General features: G+C 43.8%; 1 protein-coding gene and 1 long non-coding RNA gene across 11 annotated transcripts in view; one reads left to right on the forward strand and one right to left on the reverse strand.

Moving 5' to 3' along the window:
- The window catches only part of LOC129692182 (uncharacterized), an 81,687-nt gene that overhangs the window by 52,083 nt on the left and 8,188 nt on the right, over positions 1–21,416 (forward strand). For 4 of the 5 annotated variants that reach the window (XR_008722653.1, XR_008722656.1, XR_008722657.1 and 1 more), the window contains one exon: positions 11,460–11,793. The exons of the other annotated variant lie outside the window; for it this stretch is intronic. This is a non-coding gene — a long non-coding RNA (uncharacterized LOC129692182). Of the gene's footprint in view, positions 1–11,459; positions 11,794–21,416 lie in introns of those variants that run through there. 5 annotated transcript variants of the gene reach the window in all.
- Itpr1 (inositol 1,4,5-trisphosphate receptor type 1) overlaps positions 4,389–21,416 on the reverse strand; it is a 206,640-nt gene continuing 189,612 nt past the window's right edge. For all 6 annotated transcript variants that reach the window (XM_055628416.1, XM_055628418.1, XM_055628420.1 and 3 more), the window contains 2 exons: positions 13,207–13,368; positions 4,389–5,740 (listed from right to left, as the gene is read on the reverse strand). In XM_055628416.1, the coding sequence (XP_055484391.1) occupies positions 5,654–5,740; positions 13,207–13,368 (249 nt within the window). In that variant the 3' untranslated portion in view covers positions 4,389–5,653. The remainder of the gene's footprint in view (positions 5,741–13,206; positions 13,369–21,416) is intronic.

The following is a 21,416-nucleotide window of genomic DNA, read 5'->3' on the forward strand; positions in this document are numbered from 1 at the left end:
CACACACACACACACACACACACACACACACACACACACACACACACACACACCAAAATCCCCAGACCTTCTGATTTTCCCCCAGACAGGTAGGCAGGAGAGCTGGAGGCCCGGATCTGAGCTGGGCTATGCCTAACACACTATCAATGGACTGTGAAGCCAGGTGGCTGACTTTGAATACTAGACCCAAAGTTAAGTTAGTTAAGTGAAACCCATTCCATCTTTCTAACATGATGTCTTCTGTGAGAGAGCTGAAAGCAAGGAATTTTGTTTTTCTTTTGCTGTTTATTGGACAAGAGGGCGGACAAATACAAATGGCCCCTCAAAGGTTGAGAACCTGTTATTCCAGTGGCCAGGAAGGAAGGGGAGGGAGCTCTGACTGTTTTCAAGGGTTTCCTGTTCTTTTTTCTTTTCTTCTAGTATAGTCCCATTTTTTCACACTCCCCTCCGTCACTGATGCTAAGGAGAGCCGCATCCACATTTTGAGTGGAGCGAGTGAGGTGATGAGAAGGAACAGAAAACTAGATGGGAACCAGGATTTAGGATCTAGAGCGGCAAGGTTCCCCGAGAGTGTAAGCACCTTCTTAGGCTCCTTGAAATTGTTAACAAAAGTTCTGGGTCTCTACAGTTACATGCAATATGGCATAGAATTTATATTTAAATGTTAAGTGAAATTGAAGATGATTAAATGCAAGAGAAACTATATCATTAACAGGGTTGGTAGGCTCAAGTGATAATGAAAATACTTCAAAACCAAAGAAATACATAATCCCAGACATTAAGCATCTTCAGATATTTTTCAAAATAAGAATTCAGATTTTAAATTCAACACTGATCACAGATATGAGAGTGATTATCCGGAAGTTGGGAGCTGTATGACTAAGTTTGTTGTTTTTTTTTTTTTAATGAATTATTCAGTTCAAACTGATAGTTACAACATAGTTAAAATAAAAATGACTGGATATGACCCAAACATGTCATGTGAAGACACAAAGATTTAAGATGCACAGCAACAACAGCAGAGCAATTTAGTAGGAACAGAAAGTAGCTCAGTTGTGCAATAGTTAGCTTAGCTTGTGGGTTGGTGTGAGAAGACAATGGAAGTACAAGGAATGGGGACTATGGATGGAGGGTGCAGAGCAGACCCTGGGCATATAGCATCTTCATGCTCATTACCAGCTGTGGGAGGAAGTAGAAGGAAAGCTCTACTCTTAGGGTAGAGGGAATTAAAATTAAACGTGTAGGTGGCTGAGCTAGCACAAAGATTCTCATTGTCAAGGACCCTGTTTTTTTTTTTTTATCCCACCATGTACCCATGTGGAGGCCAGACATCTGAAAGCTTCCTAAGTAAGTGGTTCTCAGCCTGTGAGTTTTGACCCCTTTGGGGTGGGGTTAAATGACCTTTCAAAGGGGAGACCACCGGAGAACATAGATATTTACATTATGATTCATAACAGTAACAAAATCACAGTTATGGAGTAGCAATGAAACGTTATGGTTGGAGGTCACCACAACAAGAGGAACTGTATTAAAGGGTCATAGCCCTAAGGAAGGTGGAGTGTCCCAGTCTTCCTGCCCCGTGTCAACACCAAATCTTCCCGACAGCTTCCACAGAAAGCTGCTGAGGAGACTTCTGAGATACTATAAGTGAAATGACTTGAAAATACTCAGTAGTGAGTAGGTTAAATTTCTGGACTGTGGTGCTGTATGTACTGTATCGTTGAAAGTTCCATCAACATGGGCCTCGCCTCTCTCTCTCTTCTGAGGTGATTACAAAAGTGCTGGCGAATTCTTTCCACCAGTGGTTCCTGCGTACAGCACGCACTCATGTTGTGGGGCTCTTTGTTGTTGTTCAGAATTCACCTTAGGGGTTTTCTCAAGCCCTGCCTTCTTGCTCTATGGTGGTTTTTAGCTTTCTTTTCTTCTTTCCAGGCCGGGTGGATGATGCAGTTTCAGTTCTAGGTGTTAGGATTCTCTTTCTCACTGGCTTGTCATGACCTTAAAGTATTTCAGGTTGTCTGCTCACTAACTCCCCCCCCCCCCCAAGTCATGCCTCCAGTGTTCTAGAGAATCGGTTTAGTAAATGAGCTCAGAAGTCCAGCATGAAGGGAGTCAGTGTTGTCTTTTGAAATTCATGTTGGTAGGTTTGGAGGTTTTGAGCTGAAGGCTGGCTGTGTTTCTGAACTGGCCTTGGGATGTTACATATGGCTTCGATTGCTAAGGGTGGAAAAGTGTTTCTTCTGATCCTAATTGTCTTAATTATAACTGCCATCATAGCTCTCTTCCCTCAGGTAATTGAGGTCTGACAGTCATTCTTAGCTAAAGCCACCCACAAACCGCACACATGGCGTTTTACTCAAAACTCTACTTTAACCACTACTTTGTGATGCAAAATCAGTGGAATTTTTGGTACTTTCTGTAAAATCGAAATCTTTATGGGGGTTTTCCAACATCCAGTTGATTGTTAACAAGTGATCAGTGTATTGAACAAGAGCTAAGTGGAGCTGGCTAGACTCTGACTTCTGGGACAGGATGGGACAGCAGTGTACCTGAGTATTGTCATCGGGAGGGTGCTGCCTTGATGGAGTTGAGATTGGTTCTCCTTTTGCAAGATGTGGCTAAGTGAGAGGCATTGTATGAGATGTCCAGGTTCGGAAGACAGATATGTTGGGAGTTTGCCTATTGCTTATCTTTGCCACAGAGTTTTCGGTCTTGACACCGTATCCATATGCGGTGCTTTCTAACTTACAGGCTTTCTTATGAAAGAGATTTGAAAAGAAAGAAAGATCAGAGGGTGGCATTTCCCATGCAGGAATAAGGGCAGGAAGGGGATGCCTACTAAAACAGGCTAGCCCTGTTCCAGAAGGCACGCAGCCCCTGACTTGGGAAGAACTCGCTCTGTCTTGCAGAAGTCAGGGGATGTCTGTGTATTTTGGAGCTGAATGCTTAGGAAGTCACTCTCCCTGTTGAAGGATTCAGGTCTGTGTTTTGGTAGACTGAGCATGTTGTCTTTTAAGTGAGACCCTCTCTCAAAACCAAACCAAAACACAAACAAACAAAGAAAAAAACCAAAACAGCCAGCCAAACAACCAACCAATCAACCAACCAACCCCCAGAACAAAACAAAACTTGATTTGGTAAGATGGCAAATGTTTAAGCAAATGAAGCCTATGAGCATTGAACTGTGATATTTAATGCTTAGCCTGGCAATGCACCTTCTGCATCAGGAGGAGGTAATTTTAAAGGTGACCTAGATCTCAATCCCTGAAACAGAGGTGCAAAGAAAGGTGGTGTGTGGAGAAGGCAGCAGAATCAATGACCTCTCAGAGGCCCTGGGAGAGTTACCTGAGGATTCTGTTTTAGCTACAAGATCTTTGTTGTTGACACCTGCTTTCCCAGGGTAGGACCTGCTATATGTAAGGCGGAGTGACATTCCAGTTTCAGTTATTTTCTGCTGAAGCTGGCAAACAGAATGAAGATTTATATCTTTGGTGACAGGATTCAAATGAGACACGACAAACCTGTAAAAGCTGTCACCTAAACATGTCAATGCAGAACTTTCCAGTGAACTGGATGGGACTTGGGGAGCACACATTGCCAGCCACGCTGTGTCGGACAGCTTGAGAGATCAAAGGCAGAGCCCAGGCTGGCTGCGCAGAACTGTAGGACTGAGTACAAGCGCCATTTTGGTTTTAGACAGGAAGCACGTGTCTTGCGCAGGTTTACCTTATGCTGGAAAAATTTAAGCTGAATGGAAAATTGATTTAAGTTACCCAGTTTATATAGTAGAAGTGTCAGTTATGAAACCACCCACTAAACTGGAATTCAATCCTGACCCAGTTCTCTGAGCTGGGTGGGAATTATTCCTATTTTTCTAAAGCCCAGAGTCAAACAGGTGTCAAAAAGATCAGCCAAAGCCATCCTTGCTTCAGGAAGGAACACTTTTTTTTTTTTTTAATATTTGGACAGAAGAATAAGCCTAGTACAATATAAACATCATAAATGGCCTATGATAAGACCTTGGTCATGGGGGAATAGACCAAAACAAACTTTAATGGTTATTGATCCTTCCACCAGGCCAAGTTAAAGGTCCCCCAGAATTCCCGGACCTTGCCATGGGATGCTAGGTGCCAGCGACAGCCTAGTGCCACTCACTCACCTAGGAGAATGAATTTTGTGTGAATCTCCCTCTGATATCTGTTACATGGTTTTCACCTAGAATAGAAACAATTGTTTATTTTCTAAAATCAGGCGAGCATTTCCTGAATTAATCTGGTAACCAAACCAGTTGTAGTTTAACTCAGTCCTAATGGGGAGAAAAGTCTAGCAGTAAAATTCTCTTGAGTCGCAAGCTAATGCCAAATGAAAGCCGCCAGCCAGTCGCCATATAGTATTCTGCATCATTTATTAAATATTTTTATGTATGCATTTACAAACTTGACTTGCTTCAGAACTCTGCTTCCGGTTCATTTTTAAAACTTTGTGCAGAGATGGTCTAGTAAAACGAGACCCAGGTACAAAATGAGGCAACAGGTAGAAAATGTTTCCTGTTATACTTTGCACCCATCCATAAAAGAAATCATGTGACAAAGTAATAAAACCAAAACGTGGCTCTTTCAGAAGGACAGCATTGTCAGTGTTCAGCTATGCATCCTAAGGGGACAGCGCCTACTTTGTCTTATATGGATGTATAAATATATATATATATCTATAGGCATAATAACTTCTTACCTTACTGTGTCATGTTGGTTCAGATGAAGTAAAATCTAGAAACCATCGGCTAACTCATTTGACTATAACGTGACATCAAAATTCACCTGGGAGAGGACACTGACTGGCCAGCAATATGCTGTTATCCCAAACATCATGTAAAAAGTTCCCTTTAAAAAAATTCATTGACTCCTTTCAAGCTAAAGTGTGAGCCTCTAACATGGCTCTCTTAAAGAAATACTTTAAATGATTAATTTTGAAGCTTAAAAGTATCCTCGAAACTAAAGTTGCTGTTCTCAAAATGAATGCTGTTTGAATGGTTCACAGACCTGGAGTTATCACCAGGAGACAGGGCCACTAATGCCATTAGCAACGAGAAACAGCATCACCATGGGATAATTACAAGGTACAAAATCGCCCAGGGGCCAGAAACTCGCTATTAATGTAATTTTGGCAGCAGCATCATTTGACATTTAACCATTTATTACATAAGTATTAACATATCAGCTTCAAAGACGCGCACTCCCTGTAGGACACTCAGGAGTTACAAAGTTATGGTGATTGCATAATTTGTATTGCACAGTTTTATAAAAAACATAAATACTGGCTATTCTAGTTTTAAATACAAAATACATGTCATATACTTTTAAATCTATAATCTGGTTCAAGTGCAAATCAGGTACTTTCTGTAGTCCTTCCAAAAAAGGCATTTTTAATGTTTTTGGCAGGAGTGACGAGTCACCATGCCAACAGAGCTAATTACAATACGTAAATCCAAACTTCTGAGAGTAGCAATCATATACATACAATACAAAACTGAGTATTTACAAATGTACTAAGCACGTATGTAACCTTAGTGGGCATCCTGGGACTAATGAGCCATGCCCACGACGACAATAATTTAGAAAGGGTGAGCACGGTCCGGTCCTTCCGTCCCATTTGCCTAGGCTGGCTGCTGTGGGTTGACATTCATGTGAGGAGGATGTCCTAGAAGGCCAATTCTCTGTTTCTGCTTCCTCTGTTCTGTCATCTGGAAAGTTAAAAAGTTTCATCGTTACACTCAGACATTTCCTGTGCGTCAGGTCATACACTGAACCATAGATTTACCTCTGTGGTTATGGGTTATACTGAAACCCACTTTCTACAAATAGTGTACTGTCGTGTACACACACACACACACACACACACACACACACACACACACACACACCTTCAGAAAGGGCATCTTCCTCTGCAGACAGGGAATTCTGTGGCCTCATCATGCAGGGTGACATTCAGAAGTACTGCCTGCAACTTGTTTCACAGAGAAACAAAAGACAGGCAAAGCACAGGCTTCTACATCATTTCCAATAACCATTTCCAAGTGATGCAGAGACTCATTGGAAAATGGTAGCTCGCTATGATCATGATACGTTGCATTATCCGGAGAAGCAGTGTTTTTAGAATCCCTGGTTCTGACACTTGGACCCTGCCATTCTTCAGGGGGTCTTGGGTTCTTCTTCTCAGTGATTCTTCTGGGTCAGAAAAAAGTTACCTGGTTCTTCTAAAATGACGAAACATTCCCATGATGCACCGTAACTAAAGGCTATGTAGGCAGTGCTCTGATCAGGCACTGGACTTTGGGTCAAATCAGGAGAGACCATTTCTTAGTCTGGGTCCCCGTGAAAAAGTGCACTCACACAGCCCACAGCAAGAGGTTGGTTTTCTTCTGGCTGCTGGGCTGGAGTTGTCACTTTGGGCACCTAGTACTTTTCTGGGGATTTTAGGACTCAGTTCCCTGCAGTAGGACTTTTTTCAACACTGTCAGGACTGCTTCTGAACGCAAGGCTCACGTGTTAACTAAGATAAAAGGCTAGATGCATACACTGGGTGAAGTTATGTGCAAACAGCATAACACAGTAAAAAAATACAGCGTTTGGAATCAGACAGCCATTTAACTCAATGAAAAATTTTATTTAACTGCTGCTACTTTGTCTATTAATTAGTTCGTGTAACGAAGGTAATTCCTGTCGGGTGGGTAGAAGCTGAGGATCTAGGTACATGTCCAAGTACACTGTCACTTCCAGAATGCTTACGTTTCAGTTCTCACCTGAACTGATTTCCGGTCCATTAGTTCACGCTTAAAATGGGTATATTTTGCCTTCTCAAAACAGAGTACTGTTTAAGCCAAGAGATACTATTTTTAGGCTTCCATTGGCAATGCTTTCTTTATTATAATTTAGATTAAAAGATGTATAAAGATTGAACTCTTTCATGTGGAAGTTTGAAGTGAAGGTTTTTGTAAGGAACTGAATGAAGATATTCTAGCCAGCCTCCAAAGTTTACATTCACAAGTTTGTCTGAGGAAGGAGATGTTGGCCTGGCGCATGGAATACACTCACTGTGACATCAACATGCCAGTTACACGCTCATATGAATGATTTATAGTTCAGATAGAGTAGCTCAGGCTTGCTCACCTCAACGGCTTTCTAGACAGGCAGTCTCGGGAGGGAATCCATTCCTATCTTGGTAATCTCAAGTATTTAAATCAGTTTAGAAATCTTGGCATACTCACCCTCTATAAAAGGGTACTCCCTAGAACATCTACACAAAGCGGCTGAGACCCTGCAGCTCAAAGGTGGCCTGTACGACCTTCTCTGTCATGCATCAAGTAACTGCTGGTGCCAGAGAGAACCTTTTAAATGTACTGGCCGTGTCCCTGCTCAGTAAGTCAGTCACTCTATCTTTGTCTTACACTCATGACCTCTAAAGCTTTCTGCCTTTTAGCAAGTGAGTCCCTGGCTTTACTTTGAGCCATCAATGGCTTGATATAGACCTATCTGATTTTGGTTATTTCCACAGAACGTTCCATAAATGGTTCAGCATCACAACCACCCAGTAAAAACATTAAAATATAGACAAAAGGGACTACAAACAGAATCTGATATAGCAGATCTGCTGTGGGGGCCTAGAAGTACGTATTTCTAATGATTTCCTGGGTGCCAAAGATGTTGCTGGCCTGTTTTTGAGGCGTTTGGGGTGTATATTTTGAGCATGTTTTCATATACTTCTGTGCTTCCTTTTTCTTACATGAAGATAGGTCTTGGAGAAGATTCAGTGCAGCTGAGAATACAGAAGCAGACCATTTGATTGTGTGACCTGCATTAACCTTGGCCCTTTAGACAGGAGTTAGTCAGTTAACCCAATGCTACTGGAAGAACTGGCCATCACTTAGTAACAACTACAGGGGAGTTAAAGAAGGAAACAACAGCAGCAACAAAAGCCATTGAACAGCTAAGGACTAGATCTGACTTAAAAGGAACCAATGCCAATGGGACTGCCCATTTAGCTTTCCTACCGTTCCTGCCTGTTCTCAAATAGATTCTGTCTTTGTTAGCTTCGTGCTAACATTTCACAGTACAGCCTGTCTGCCAGTCTTACCACAAGGCACTCACTATGTGTCACCATTACTGTGTCAGGGAATATAAACAATGGCCAAAATCTGTCTCACATAGTGTACCTATTGGACATCCAAGGCCAAACTATCTGATAAAGTCTCCATTAGACTCATACCTAAGGTAACTGAGTCCTGTAAAACATCCTAGTTGTAGAACATTAAAAGCAGGGACTCTTATGGAAGAAGGGGGAGATAGAAGGACCTGGAAGGGACGGAAGCTCCACATGGAGAGCAACAGAACCAAAAAATCTGGGCCCAGGGGGTCCTGCAGAAACTGATGAATCATCCAAGGACCATGCATGAAAAGGACCTAGATAGACCCCCTGCTCAGATGTAGCCCATGGGCAATTCAGACTCCATGGGGGTTCCCTAGTAAGGAGAGCAGGGGCAGTCACTGGCATAAACTTGGTTGCCTGCTCTTTGATTACCTCCTGGCAAGGTGGCCTTATGAAGCCACAGAGAAAGAGGATCCAGATAGTCCTGATGAGACCTGATGGGCTAGGGTCAGATAGTAGGGGAGGACCTTCCCTATCAGTGGACTAGGGGAGGGACACAGGGGGGAAAGAAGGAAGGAGGGTGGGACTGGGAGGAGATGGGGGGAGCTACAGCTGGGATACAAAGTGAATAAATTGTAATTAATAATAACGAAAAAAAGTTCTTAGAATTTTCACTTAACTAAAGATGGACAGTTAAAGTGATGCTGTGCTTCATAGCTATATAAATTCAAAAATGACCTTAAACATCTCTGTGCTGCCTTTTGCCTCTCATCAGTAGCTTTATAAATCAGACAGAAGCAATGTCAAAAAGACCTTGTTTGAGAACACTAGACGCAGCATGGATGATGATGAAGTGATTAAAAGCTGGTGTAGGGAGGAGGCTCACAGACAGTGCATGGATACCTTAGTCTGACTCACAACAGATCTTAATACTCTCTGACAAGCTTCCAGTTAGACATGGAGAAAGTATCCTGGTTACCAAGATTCCAAACAGCCAGTGAAGTCTAGAAACCAGAATTCCTTCCTTTGGTTCTGTGGAGTCAGTCATGCTTAAATGATGAGCTCCAAATGCTTAGAAGTAAAAAACAAACAAACAAACAAACAATCCCAAAACACAGCATCTGCTAAATACTATTATATTGCTCCTATATTATTATAGCTCAGATAATTGGAGGTATCGCCCCTAATATGTTAAATCCTATGTCACTGACAAACTCTCAGGCTCTGAACTGAACATGAACAACCCTGAGGAGGTCATGGGGCAATCAATGACTGCACTCTTTCCCTTAAGCTCGCTGTGAAGAAAACATCACTCCCTTTTGTTCGTTCCACAGAACGCAGTTAAGACCTCTGTAGCTTACCGTGCTGAAGTGTCATTCACCTGTCTGTAAGTCTCGGTGGGAAGACAGCTAGTTCTAGAAGGTAGACGCTAGGTCCTCTCTGCCTTTGTATGCTGGGTATCCACATGTGCGTGCGTGGCAAACACGTGGCTCCTAAGTGTTGCTTGGAGTGAGGTCAGCTTAACCTGGATGGATTGCCGTTCCTTGAGCATGCCATGCGCTGCCATGCATTTGCTCATGCTGCTTCCTGTCCTGGGTGGCCCCTACTGTAGTTCTCTGCCAGCCACCTACTTGTACGCTTCAGGAGCTACACTCCTTCCTCACTCTAAGCCACTGTGGGGCCAGCCTCCTCTACATTCCATGGAACTCTGCTCACTCCCTCTCTTTGTTTCTTGCCAAACATGGGGTCCTAGAAGGCAGATGTCTTGGCTCTCTTTCATGAAGAAGGCAACATGCTAATAATATAATTTGGATGTTCAAGCACTTCTTACATTCCTAGCAAAACAGATAAGGGTCTCTGTCCTACAGGAAGCCAGTCACATTTTCAAGAAAATTAACCTTTGGCTTAGTATTGGCTCTTTTGCATTATGAAGGAAACATGCAAAAAAAATTTTATGAAGTTCTTACATTAGTCTTCCTCCTTGGAATAAGGATGTAAGAGAACCACATTTAGTATTCAGAATCTCTTGGGAGGGGAAACTTGGAGATGAGATGCATCATTAATACTTAGAATAGCAACCCTAAGCAACTGCTCTCAGTGGGCTGAACACTGACACTACTAATCACATTTTCACTAATATCCTCCCAAGGACTTTTCCCCCAGGTGGTAGTTTAGAAAAACAACAACCAAACACCTTGAGCACAGTCAAGAGTAAAACCTAACGTCATTAATACTTAAATGACTATCTCTCCATTGCTGGTTTCTGGCCCAGAACATCTACAAAATAGCTAAGGGATGAAGCAATTTTTGGATTTCCCAGTGAATGGCAGTCTTTCATGGCTGTAGTAAAAATGTCTATGACAGAGTTTCTTGTTCTTGAATCATTTGTGGGGCTTTTAAGTTTTTAATCCATTTTATTGCCTTTTGTGGGCAGGAATTCTTGCAATGACCAAAGCTAGATTTGTAACATGCCACCATGAGTTCTTATACACAACAGCTTAAAAATGTTTACAATTCTCCTAACACAAAACTTAACATTCAAGCCTATTCAAGTTGGTTCTGAGATGAGGCAGGAAAGGTTTTTTTAAATGGTAGATTAATGAAGCAGTTTCTATCTCCTTTTGGATGAAACAACCCTTTTCTGCCCACAAAGCAACTACAGTCTATATTTTCTCCTTGTATTTCTTAGCATCTTGAAACTTTAGCAGATCAATCCTGGTAAAAACTTAGAAAATGTGCTATCGCTTTTCTATGCTTCTTTGTAGCCTGTAACACTTCCCAAGAAAAAAATAGTTCATTTTTCAGAATCACTCATAGGGGAAGGGCTTTCTAAAGGGTGGTTCCAACTGCCAACCTAAGATCTGAAAAAAAAAATGTAATAAAGGCTGGGAATTGAATAGTTGAAACCATGCAGAGTCTAAGGTGAATAACTCTGCTCTGACATGAGTTTACAAGAGCTGAGTCTCTACTCTGCTCAGCTATGCACAGTGAATGCATCCTTAGCGCCATGAACAATGGTTCTTCCTTAAAAAAAAAAAAAGCAAAGGAATAGAAATTTAAAGTTTATCACAGAGGGTAAACTCAATACAAAACAGAACAAACAAACTCAAAACAAAACTATTCAACACATCAAAGCAGGCCAGCACGAGGGGATCAGGGCTTCATAACCTCATGCTGTGATGTGCAGTGGGGCAAATCTCCTAAAAGCCTTCTGTGCTCCTTGACATCCTCAACAAGAAAACCAGGGAACTGGTGAGATGGCACCATGCTTTCCTGAGTACCTCTTTACACCTGCCTTTCTTTCTGTATTTCTTCAGCCCAACTCACACTGTGGACAAGGTTCACTGGTCTGTGAAGTGGGGCTTGAAGCAGCTTCTGAATTACCCTCTGTGAGCCATCGAGACACCAAAGACTCAGCACTGCGCAGGCAGGGGTTTTCAACAGAGCCTGAAGGCAAGGGCTGCCTTGATTTTACCACCACAGAACACTCAAAAAAACGTAAGTTTTGTTACAAACATATTTTTAAAAACTCTGCGGCAAACTGGAAATATCCAATTGTTCACATCAATACAGCATAGCCCTACAGAGCTTCCAAGGATGATAACAAGAAATAGTCATGAGGAAATGAGAAGAGGGCTGGGGCACTGCAAAGCTAGGAGGTGTCAGAAGGAGCAGTTCTGATACCCTGGGCATGAAGTTCAGGTGAACTCTCTGAGCCTGTGTTTAGGTGTCTTGGATTAGAATCTAAGATTTGGTTTTTGTACAGAATCTAAAACATCTGATTGGACTGAGCCTCTTGATGCCACAGCTATCTCAAGTGGGAGAAAAAAGCCGTGAAGTTCACCAGCCCCTCAGAGGCTGGGGGGCCAGAGGCAGACACAGCCACTGATGTATTTCATGAGTCAGCTTGGTCCTGTAAGACATCTGTTAGATGTCTGACAGCAGATTGGGCACTTAATAAGCAAAGTAATCTAGTTAGATCTTCATTAGTTTTCTTAGTTAGGATATTATTCATTTCAGGTGGTTGCCGAGCTCTGGGCTGCAGATAGCTCTCATTGATAAGACCACCTTTTCTCACTGGTCTTTTATTATTTGTATCTTAGTACAGTCGAAAGAAGAGAACTAGAGGCCAAATGGTATCTTAGGGCACAGAAGGGCAAAATTCAGCTGGAAAAGAAATATAACTGAAAGTAGAATTATTAAAAATGCTCTCTAGACTCTATCCAAGAAGTGTTTTTTGTAGGCCTGATCTTCTCTAGTTCTGAAGTACATAAAATTAAGTCACCTGTGGGAACACAATGTTACGTGCCTCCAGGGCAGGCTTGTCCAGTACCAATTGCTGAGTGTGTGGTGCTGCTTAAAATACTTCTGCAAACATAAGAGGCTGAGCTGTACCTGTTAGTGTGTGGTTATCCCAGTGAGGCGGCTCATGATCGACAGCTCAAGCCCTTGACCCAGAGCAGCATCTATGACTACTTAACCACCTGGTGACTGCCTCGTTCTTAAGGCATCAAAGGTGTGTGTGTGTGTGTGTGTGTGTGTGTGTGTGTGTGTGTGTGTGTGTGTGTAGGACGATAAGCTAGGTTGGGTGTAAACCTGTCACCTCTGGCCAACTTCCTCCAAGGGGCGGGCTGAGGACAAGAAAGGCTTCCCAAAGCTTGCTGTTTTTCTCAGCATGTGGAGTTTTAAAACCCTGGGTGAACACTCGAGAAATCACAGCGCTAAGAAGCTAATGCGGAACTAAGCACATACCCTCTTCGACAGTAAGGCAAGTCCCAAAGGGCACAGCTTTCCGAAGCGTGCTGTCTCTGTTGTGCTTCACCCACAGCAGCACAGAAAAGGTGGCAGAGCCATACCGAGGGTAAGGGCAGCAAAGGCAGGGACTGTGTATGGGGCGGGGTGACACCCAGTCCCCTCTATGAAGGCGAAATGCTTCAACACTGTGACACGGATGCTGCTGATCTCGCTATCAGACTTGGGATGTGTGACAATGTGTGGAATGTGTATAGGCTGTGTGTTGGGGGGAAGGATTGGGGGGCTGGGCGAGGGGTTTGCATCCTTTACCTGGTCCTTTAGTTCTGACAGCTGACCAGAAAGGTTGGTGACAAGCTTCATGGTGGACTCCAGCTTCTCCTGCAGGTTTCTCAGCTCGTTCTGTTCTCCTTCAGAATCGCTGCTGACCAGGGACATGGCTCTCATCCTGGGGAACCAGTCAAGGTTTCTTTCCTAGGAGCCACATTGAAAAAAAAAAAAAAAAAAAAAAGCGGGAGTTACTTCTAAGGGTGGAAACAAGAGGAGCCATCTTTTCCCATCATCCTTCGAGCAGAACATCTCTCATGCTGCTATCTCTGCCTGTGGTAGAACTAATAATGATTTGAGTATGGAGACAAGAGGTTGACGTCTGGAGTCTTCTTCCTTTGCTCTCCACTTTTTTCTTTTCTTAAAGGTCTCATTAGGTACTACTGACTGGCCCAAAAATATTAAGACCAGGCTGGCCTTGAACTCACAGAGATCCGGCTGCCTCAGACTCACAAATGTTGAGATTAAAGATACTAACTACTGTGCCTGACCCACTTAATTATTTTGAGAAAAGGTCTCGCACTGCATGTGAGCTCCCCAACTTGGCTAGACTCACTGGCCAGCAAGCCCCAGGGATCCCCACTTCTCTGGGACTGCAGGTGTGTGCCTTGTCTGAATTTTTCTTTGGTTCTGGGGATCTAAACACAGGCCCTCATGCATGCTTGGCAGGCAGTCTACTGACTGAGCCATCTCCCTAGTCTAGAGAAGCTGTAATTAACACAGTGGAGCTCTTAATTCTTAGGAGAGGAAACTGCTGTAAAATTAACTGTAAGGGGAAAGTAGGCTTCCGATTTAAGCTCCTAACTGCAACAGCGGACACGGCCACTATGGCTCCTGTCTTTGCCACTGCAGCTCTTGTCTTTGCAAAATTACATGGCTGACAAGCTTTGTGTCAGACGGGGCAAAGCATGCACAATGAACTTTAGTAGTTTTTAGGTCACAATTCAGGGACACTGAATCCGTTCACATTGCTGCACAGCCTATACCAGAATGCCTCATTTTCACTCCACTGAAAGCCCACCCCCTTTTAAGTGCCCCTTGAAGCCACTATCTATTTTCTGTCTGTCTCTGAGCCTTTAACTGCTGTAGGTACATCATGCTTTACTGGAAAAAAAAAATCTGCAGTGAGTTCCCACCTGTTCTGGCATTTTAATGGGCAACTGTGTGAATTTAGTTGGGTAAAGGGACTGAAGATGAGGCATGGGCTCCTCAATCCATTCCCAGCTTGAGAGCATACGGAAGGCACCCGTGTTCCTCCCAGCCTTCAGTGGTCAATAGGTGCTGCCCACTGCACGAGGTAGGACCATCTGGCCACACGCCCCACCCACCTCCACTCTTCTCATGTTCCAAGCTTGCACGTGTCAACGGTCTTTCTCACCTCCTGTTAGCAAACTGGGACTTTTCCTTCTCTCACCTCACTTCCTTCTGCCCTTGGTGCCCCTCCTGAATAGCATGCCTCATGTTCGGTTTCTGAATAGAAGGGCAGGAGTGAACAGTGAGATCCAGGGGAACTGACTCATTTCGGATCTAGCCAGTGTCACCTGGACCACTTTGATCTTATCACTATACACTGCATGCACTTTTCAAAACACCCCTGCAAGTAAGAACAATGTCCTATTGTTGCTTTGATTTACTACAGGTTCTCAGCATTTTCCTTGGAGTCAGTCTTTTTTGATACAGACTGTTTTTGTCATTGTGAACAATATGGTCTCTGCTATAACTACTGTTGCCCCCTGCAAGATAGCTACAGGCATTAGGTAAAAGAAAAGATGCAGTTTATGTCAATAAAACACTATCTCTAAATGCTGGTAGCTCACTGGGTTTGCCTTGTGGAGTTGTATTGGGGACTGCTGTATGTAACAGAGGGTGTCAGTATTCTCAAATAAAAAGCAATCCTCTGCTAGCCATGTCTAGATATGGCACATCAATTAAGACCATTAAACTCTCTTCAATCAAGGTGATTTTACAGGAGCCCAGGCACAAAATAAACAAAGAAGGCAAGTCACATACCAGCATATTGTACATCTTTTTACTTTTTATTTTTTTTATGGGAAAGAGGAGCATGATCTCATGTATAACAGATTGGCCTCAAACTCACAGTGTAGCTGAGGTGACCTTTGAATGCATGACTCTTCTGCCTCTATCTCCTGACTGTTGGAATTATAGCTAGGTGCCACCTTGTCCGCTTATGTGGCTCTGGGCAAGCGGTCTACCAACTGAGCTACACGCCCAGCTCAATCACATCTTGAAACACCAGGGGAGTGCAGGAGTTCATTTCCAGGAGTTCACTACTTTGTAGTGAGGCTTTGTGAGGCTGGGACCACCTCTATGGAGTGATTAGACCAAAGCAGACAGTCACTGTTTGTGGGAGGATGGAGGGATCCTTCATGAACTCTACTCACGTAAGCTTAAATAGTGAGCTTACAATTTTTCTTTTCTGCTGAAAGAGAAAAATGGCAGTGTCTACCCTGATGTATCCCATGATAAACATTCCTACTACCGTACATTCATTTTAGTCTATTTCTCAACAGAGTGACAGGGGGAAAGATCAGCCCATAAAACACTGCATTTCAAAGCCACTAGCTTAAAACTCCAAAGTGTTTCTCTGCCTCTAATCAGTTTTCTACGGAACGTCTTCAGTGACCTGCTGTGGATAACATTCTACACATCTGTGTCCATCATTCAGACATAACACTTCATGTTCTCACCAAGGAAACATCCCATATTCAAGGCTCCAACACTGAGGGAGAAATGAAGCTCGTGTTTTGGAAGACAGCAGCCTGTGGCTGGTGAGCAGTAAGCTGTCTCCTCAGGATCAACTAGCCTCTGTGAAGGGACCGAGGGATGTTGCGGACTGGCTCACAAAGTCACGACCCCCAAACTACAGAGGGATTCCACAGGCCAATATGCCCATCACAGGCTACACATATCCAGCCTCATTACTATAAAGTTTTACAGAGTGATGGCAAAGGAGAACAAAGATCCCACGTCCTACTGTCCCTGTCCAGCTCTGAAGAATGCATGGATTCACTGTCAGGTGGCATGCAGTGGGGGCTACAGATCCCACCACCATACAGATGTGTGCAACTGCAATTCTGACTTGGGTGTAGGAGAGAGGTCTAAGCCCATTTTTCAAATAGGATCTTAAGAATCAGCCAGGCATGGTGGTCAGGCCTTTAATCCCAGCACAACCAGGGCTATTACACAGAGAAACCCTGTCTAATCCACCTCCCCCGCCCAAATCTTAAGAATTAATTAGGATTTACAAATTGCATTATAAGTGAGCATATGGGTGGGCATCTTACAGTTATTTGATCTCAAGTATGTAGAAGTGTCCCAAGTACTTTAAAGAGTATAACAAATTCAACATAAACCGTGGGTGCCCTCATTTCACATGCTTGGCACTGAGGATGGTGCAGCGACCACATTGATATGGTCACTGCGTCTGGGTCCTGGGACCTCTTTAGAAGTAGACATGTTTGCTTTGGACACCTAAGAGGGAAGCAGGGTTTCCATCACCAGGTGTCTGCAATGGGAATGAGGAGAGTAGATGCTGGATAAGAAGAAGCAGGCTGCGATGAGTCAAATGAGCAGAAGAGAGAAATGCTGAGGACAGAAACAACTCCTGGTGACCAGCTGCCAAGCACCCGGTGCACAGAAGGCCGAATGGAGGCCAGCGCCAGGCTCTGAAGGGAGCAAGGATGAGAGTGTCCCCAATAGAGCAGGGCACGGGTGGAATGGGTCACCAGTGTGGCTGGAGATGGAGGTGAGAACAGATGGGCAAGGTAGCTTCGACTGTAGCTGTACGGTGGCACAAGGGAGGGTCTGGAATAGGAAAAAAGGAAGGAACTAAATGTGAAGCAGGAAAGGAAGAAAAGGAAAGGAGGTGTGAGAGGAAAAACTTCAGCTTAGCAGATGGGGGAATGCACACTGAGCAGCCACAGGCTCATCTGTGATTAACTTAATACTGCTGTGCCCCAAAGCCAACCCGCAGCAAACTCACTTAAGTCAGCCTCTCAAATCCCACAAATGCTTAGCAAACCTTTTATAAAAAGACAAGACAAGATTTCCAAAGAGTCCATGTAAATGAGGTCTTCAAAAGACTCCAGAAGATGCATGCATGGGTGTACATACAGCTCTGAATTTAGGGAGCGGTAGCCCATGACTGAGCAATGACGGATGACAGCGAGACTGTGCTGCTGCAAATTCCCACCTTCTTCTGCAGCACAGGTGATTTCCCCCCATCTACCCCACCCTCTAGTTCCAGCAGGGACTACAGGAACATGCAAAATCCACACACTTCTTCCACCCAAGAGTCCCTGACTGAACTTCAACCCTTTCTGTTTTTTGCCTGCTTTACACATTTGACACTAGCGACCCCGAGCTATGAAGGCTGTGTTCAAGGAGTCCATAAAGCCACCACAGAGATAATGCATCCCTAATCACAGTAAACTGAAGAGTGCTGTGGAACAGAATCTGAGTTCTGTGGAGGGCAGAGCCTGTTCTGTTCTGCATCACAATAACAGATCCTTAAATGTGAGAGCCTTGGTATCACCACTATTTTAATTAAATAATCACCTGGCTGTTAGGTCAAATCTCCAATTACGAAGTAGTTAAAATTAATTAGCAATTCTAGCCAAACTCTTCTCTCAATTTCTAGGCGGTTTTGCTTGTGGCTCGGTAGGATAAGCTCCTGCTGGTGTGAGGTTCCTCAGCGAGAGGGTTCCAATCTACATGGGGAATCAGACTGAAGAGAAAATGTTCAGCATATTCCAATCACAGTGAAGGTGCAGTGTGGTGTTTGTGCAGGGATGTGTGTGAATCCTGGGATTTTTTTTTTTTTTATGACTTTACTAGCTTGTCACCCACAACTCCTGTCAGTCACCTATGACTCTCTAGCCAGAGTGTGTGAAGGTCTAGACATCCATGTTTGCAGACTCTTACCCTGAAGTCCATACAGGATCAAAAGCATGCCACTGTCTTGGTTTGTCTTGCATTTTTGGGAAAGTCATCTTTGACCAAGGCATTCTGTTTATAAATGAGTTCACATTGTGGGGAATGTGTGTGGTTGGGGGGGGGGGTGTCACACAGCATCTGCCACAACAGGGGTCTGATATATCCCTCTTTGCTTCCCTCACTCAGCTTGCTGTTGGCATCTCACATGCCAATGCTATGAGGCACCGTCTGCACTGATCCTCCCACAATCCAGTCAGGCAGTTCCCATCATTGCAAATACTTCCTCTGTCAGAGCACACAGACTAACTGAAGCCACAGCCGGAAGCAGGCTAACCACAAGTGCTAAAGTTCTGGTTAGTTCTTTTCTAGGTAAAGTTGGAAAAGTCCCTGCAAGGGCAAACACTGAAGTCTTAGACACGGGGGTGGCACTGACCAGCCACTTCAACATGTCCTTGACTGGAAAGCGGGAGAGGGAGAGTAGGGGTGGCAGGGTGGGGAGTGGAGGAGGAAGCCAAGGAAAGGAAGAGCAGAGGTGGGAGTTCAGGAGGATGGACTGTATGTTGACAGTGCTGAGAAGCAGGTGTTTTCTTCCCAGGTTTGAGTTGCTGTTCTGAGAAAGACTCCAGAGAATCCATCGCCTCCTCAGGTAGAGAATTCTGTTCACTGCCCAGACAAGGGAAGGTTACTTACCAAACTCTTTGTTCTCTCATAGAAAGATTAGCACATGAAGATTTGGGGGCAGGGTGAAGGGTAAAGTATATGGGACATGGCAGAGGACAGGTTCTAGAAAATGGAACTGTCGCTTTACTACCAAGTAATCCCCCCCGGGAAGATTCTAGATGTAAAGGCTATTTTCAACCCAGATAGTAGCTGCGTCTCTATGTATTTTACCACACAAGAAGAGCAACATGAATAAAAGACTGTAATGCGGCAGCCAGGAAGCAGGCTTGAGTTCAGTCTTTAACCCCTCAGAATGCTTAGAGGAGGAGGGAGACTGAAGTTAATACTTGATTCTGCCAAAGCAGACATGTAGGGTGCTCAGCAGACGTAGAATCCATTGCCTCTTTGATGAGCAAGGCTGGATCATTTACACTGAAGAAGAAAGCAACTATTCTTCAGGGTGCATTTGCTCTTTATGCTCAGTGACTTTGAAATATATATGTTAAAAACCCCTAGAATGTATATTTCAACCTGGCACTAGTAAAATCTGTGGCTGCCACAGGCTGAAAAGGGAGGGGCAGATGGGGCCCTAAAGGCAGAGCCTTTTAGGGTAGTGAAGCTAATCGGCAGGGTTCTGCAGTCACAAACCACACATGTGTCTAAAAACATCAGATATGTCACAAACACCAGGAGCCATCCCAGTGCAAACACCAACTTTCACAATAGTGTCGCAGTATTTGTGTGTCACCTACTATATACATGGCTCAATAATGCTCATTCTTTAAATTAGGCTAACTAGAGAGAAGAAAGAAGGAAGAGAAGGAAGGAAAAGGAAAGGGAATTGAGATACATGGGAAGATGTACTTCCTCCTCCATGTCTCTGTAAATGTAAAATTGCTCAATTAAAAAAAATAATAATAAACTTTGTAAACTGAAAAAATAAAAATTGATCTTCTACCTGGACAAGCTACCAGGAAGACTCCACTCAACCTAAACCACATCAGGGTTGCTTTTTCACAGCTTCTCTACACTTCTACCACAGACTTGTGACTATGAAGAGAATAATGGCCTTGATCAGAAGCTAGGCAGAATGAGAGGTGTGACCTTCTCCTTGCACACTGGACAGAGTGAGTCAGCTCATTTAGCTCATGATTTCCTTTCTTCCTTCCTACTTCCTTTCTTCTTCCTTCCCTCCCTCCCTCTTTTCCCTCATTCTTTCCTTTCTTCTCTCCCTTTCTCCCTCCCTTTTTCCTTTCTTCCCTCTCTCCCTCCCTTCCTTCCTTCTTACCTTCCCTCCTCCCCTCCCTTCCTTCCTTCCTTCCTTCCTTCCTTCCTTCCTTCCTTCCTTCCTTCCTTCCTTCCTTCCTTCCTTTTTGAAAAAGATCACCAGCTATTGTCCTTGCTGACTGTAAGGATTAAATGGGTATGGCAGTGCCCCCTAAACTGAATAGTACTGTGCAAAAGCATTATAGATCAATAATGTTATTTTCCCAATGTCACATAGCTCACTTAGAAGCAATGCTGTAACCTAAATATCAACTTGACTCCTACCTAAATTACTTCTTTGAGATAAGGTTTTGGAGATCCAGTTTTCTCTTCCACCATGAGGGTTGTCTAAGCTGCTCACAAGTTGAAGTGCTATTCTGGCTGTTTCTGAGCTTAGAATGACATTACCAGATCAGGCACGTTATATAATCTTCAGCTGGGCTGTGATGACCTGTTGCCCTCCCTAGACTCAGTTAGTAGTTGTTCTTGGATGATATAGCATAACAAAGACCAGCTCGTGCCAGCAGAGAGAACCGCACCCATTTCTGATGAAATTCCCACCAACAGCCAGCTGCAGAATCATCCCTTCGAGTCAATCTGGGGCCACAGGTGGAGTGTTCTGTGGACACCCATGGGGACTGTGAGAAGGCAGAGGTTCACCAGGGGGAGTGACACACCTGGGTTCTGGGTATCTGACACTGCCACACTGAGCAAATCAGAGGTCAGAGAAGAGAAGGAGCTGCCTGTGCCAGGCAAAGCAGGGCTGGCCCTTCTGAGACTGTTAATAAGAAGCAATCTGGCCAAATAAATAAATAAATAAATAAATAAATAAATAAATAAATAAATAAAAAATAAAAATCACTCTTTTTCTGAACACAGCATCCAAGCTGGCTTCTGATGTGCTGCTCAGGCAGCTTCCCTTGCAGTTTCCATTGGCTGAGAACTGGCCAGAACATTCCTGTAGTTGCAGAGGGAGATCCTGGTAATTTTCAGTGGTTTTCTGATTCTTTCTAGAGTCTATGAATTTTCAACTTTGACATGGTTAACTGAATCCAGTGCTTTCTTGTTTGCTCTATGTCTACTTTGATAACTAACTTCCTAAAATCCTTTGCTTTTTTTTTTTTTTCTTTTTTGCCCCCGAGGATAACACTTCTAATCACCTTTGAAAGGCACAAACACAGGCAACTGGGTGTGGTGGCACATGCCTTTAATCCTGGCACTTAGGAGGCAGAGACAGGAAGATATCTGTGAGTTTAAGACTGTCTAGGGTGACATAGTGAGACCCTGTTTGAACACACGTGTGTGCTCACATA

This window comes from Psammomys obesus, unplaced genomic scaffold (genome assembly GCF_907164565.1).
Source record: "Psammomys obesus unplaced genomic scaffold, mPsaObe1.curated_primary_1811, whole genome shotgun sequence".
Classification (NCBI taxonomy): domain Eukaryota; kingdom Metazoa; phylum Chordata; class Mammalia; order Rodentia; family Muridae; genus Psammomys; species Psammomys obesus.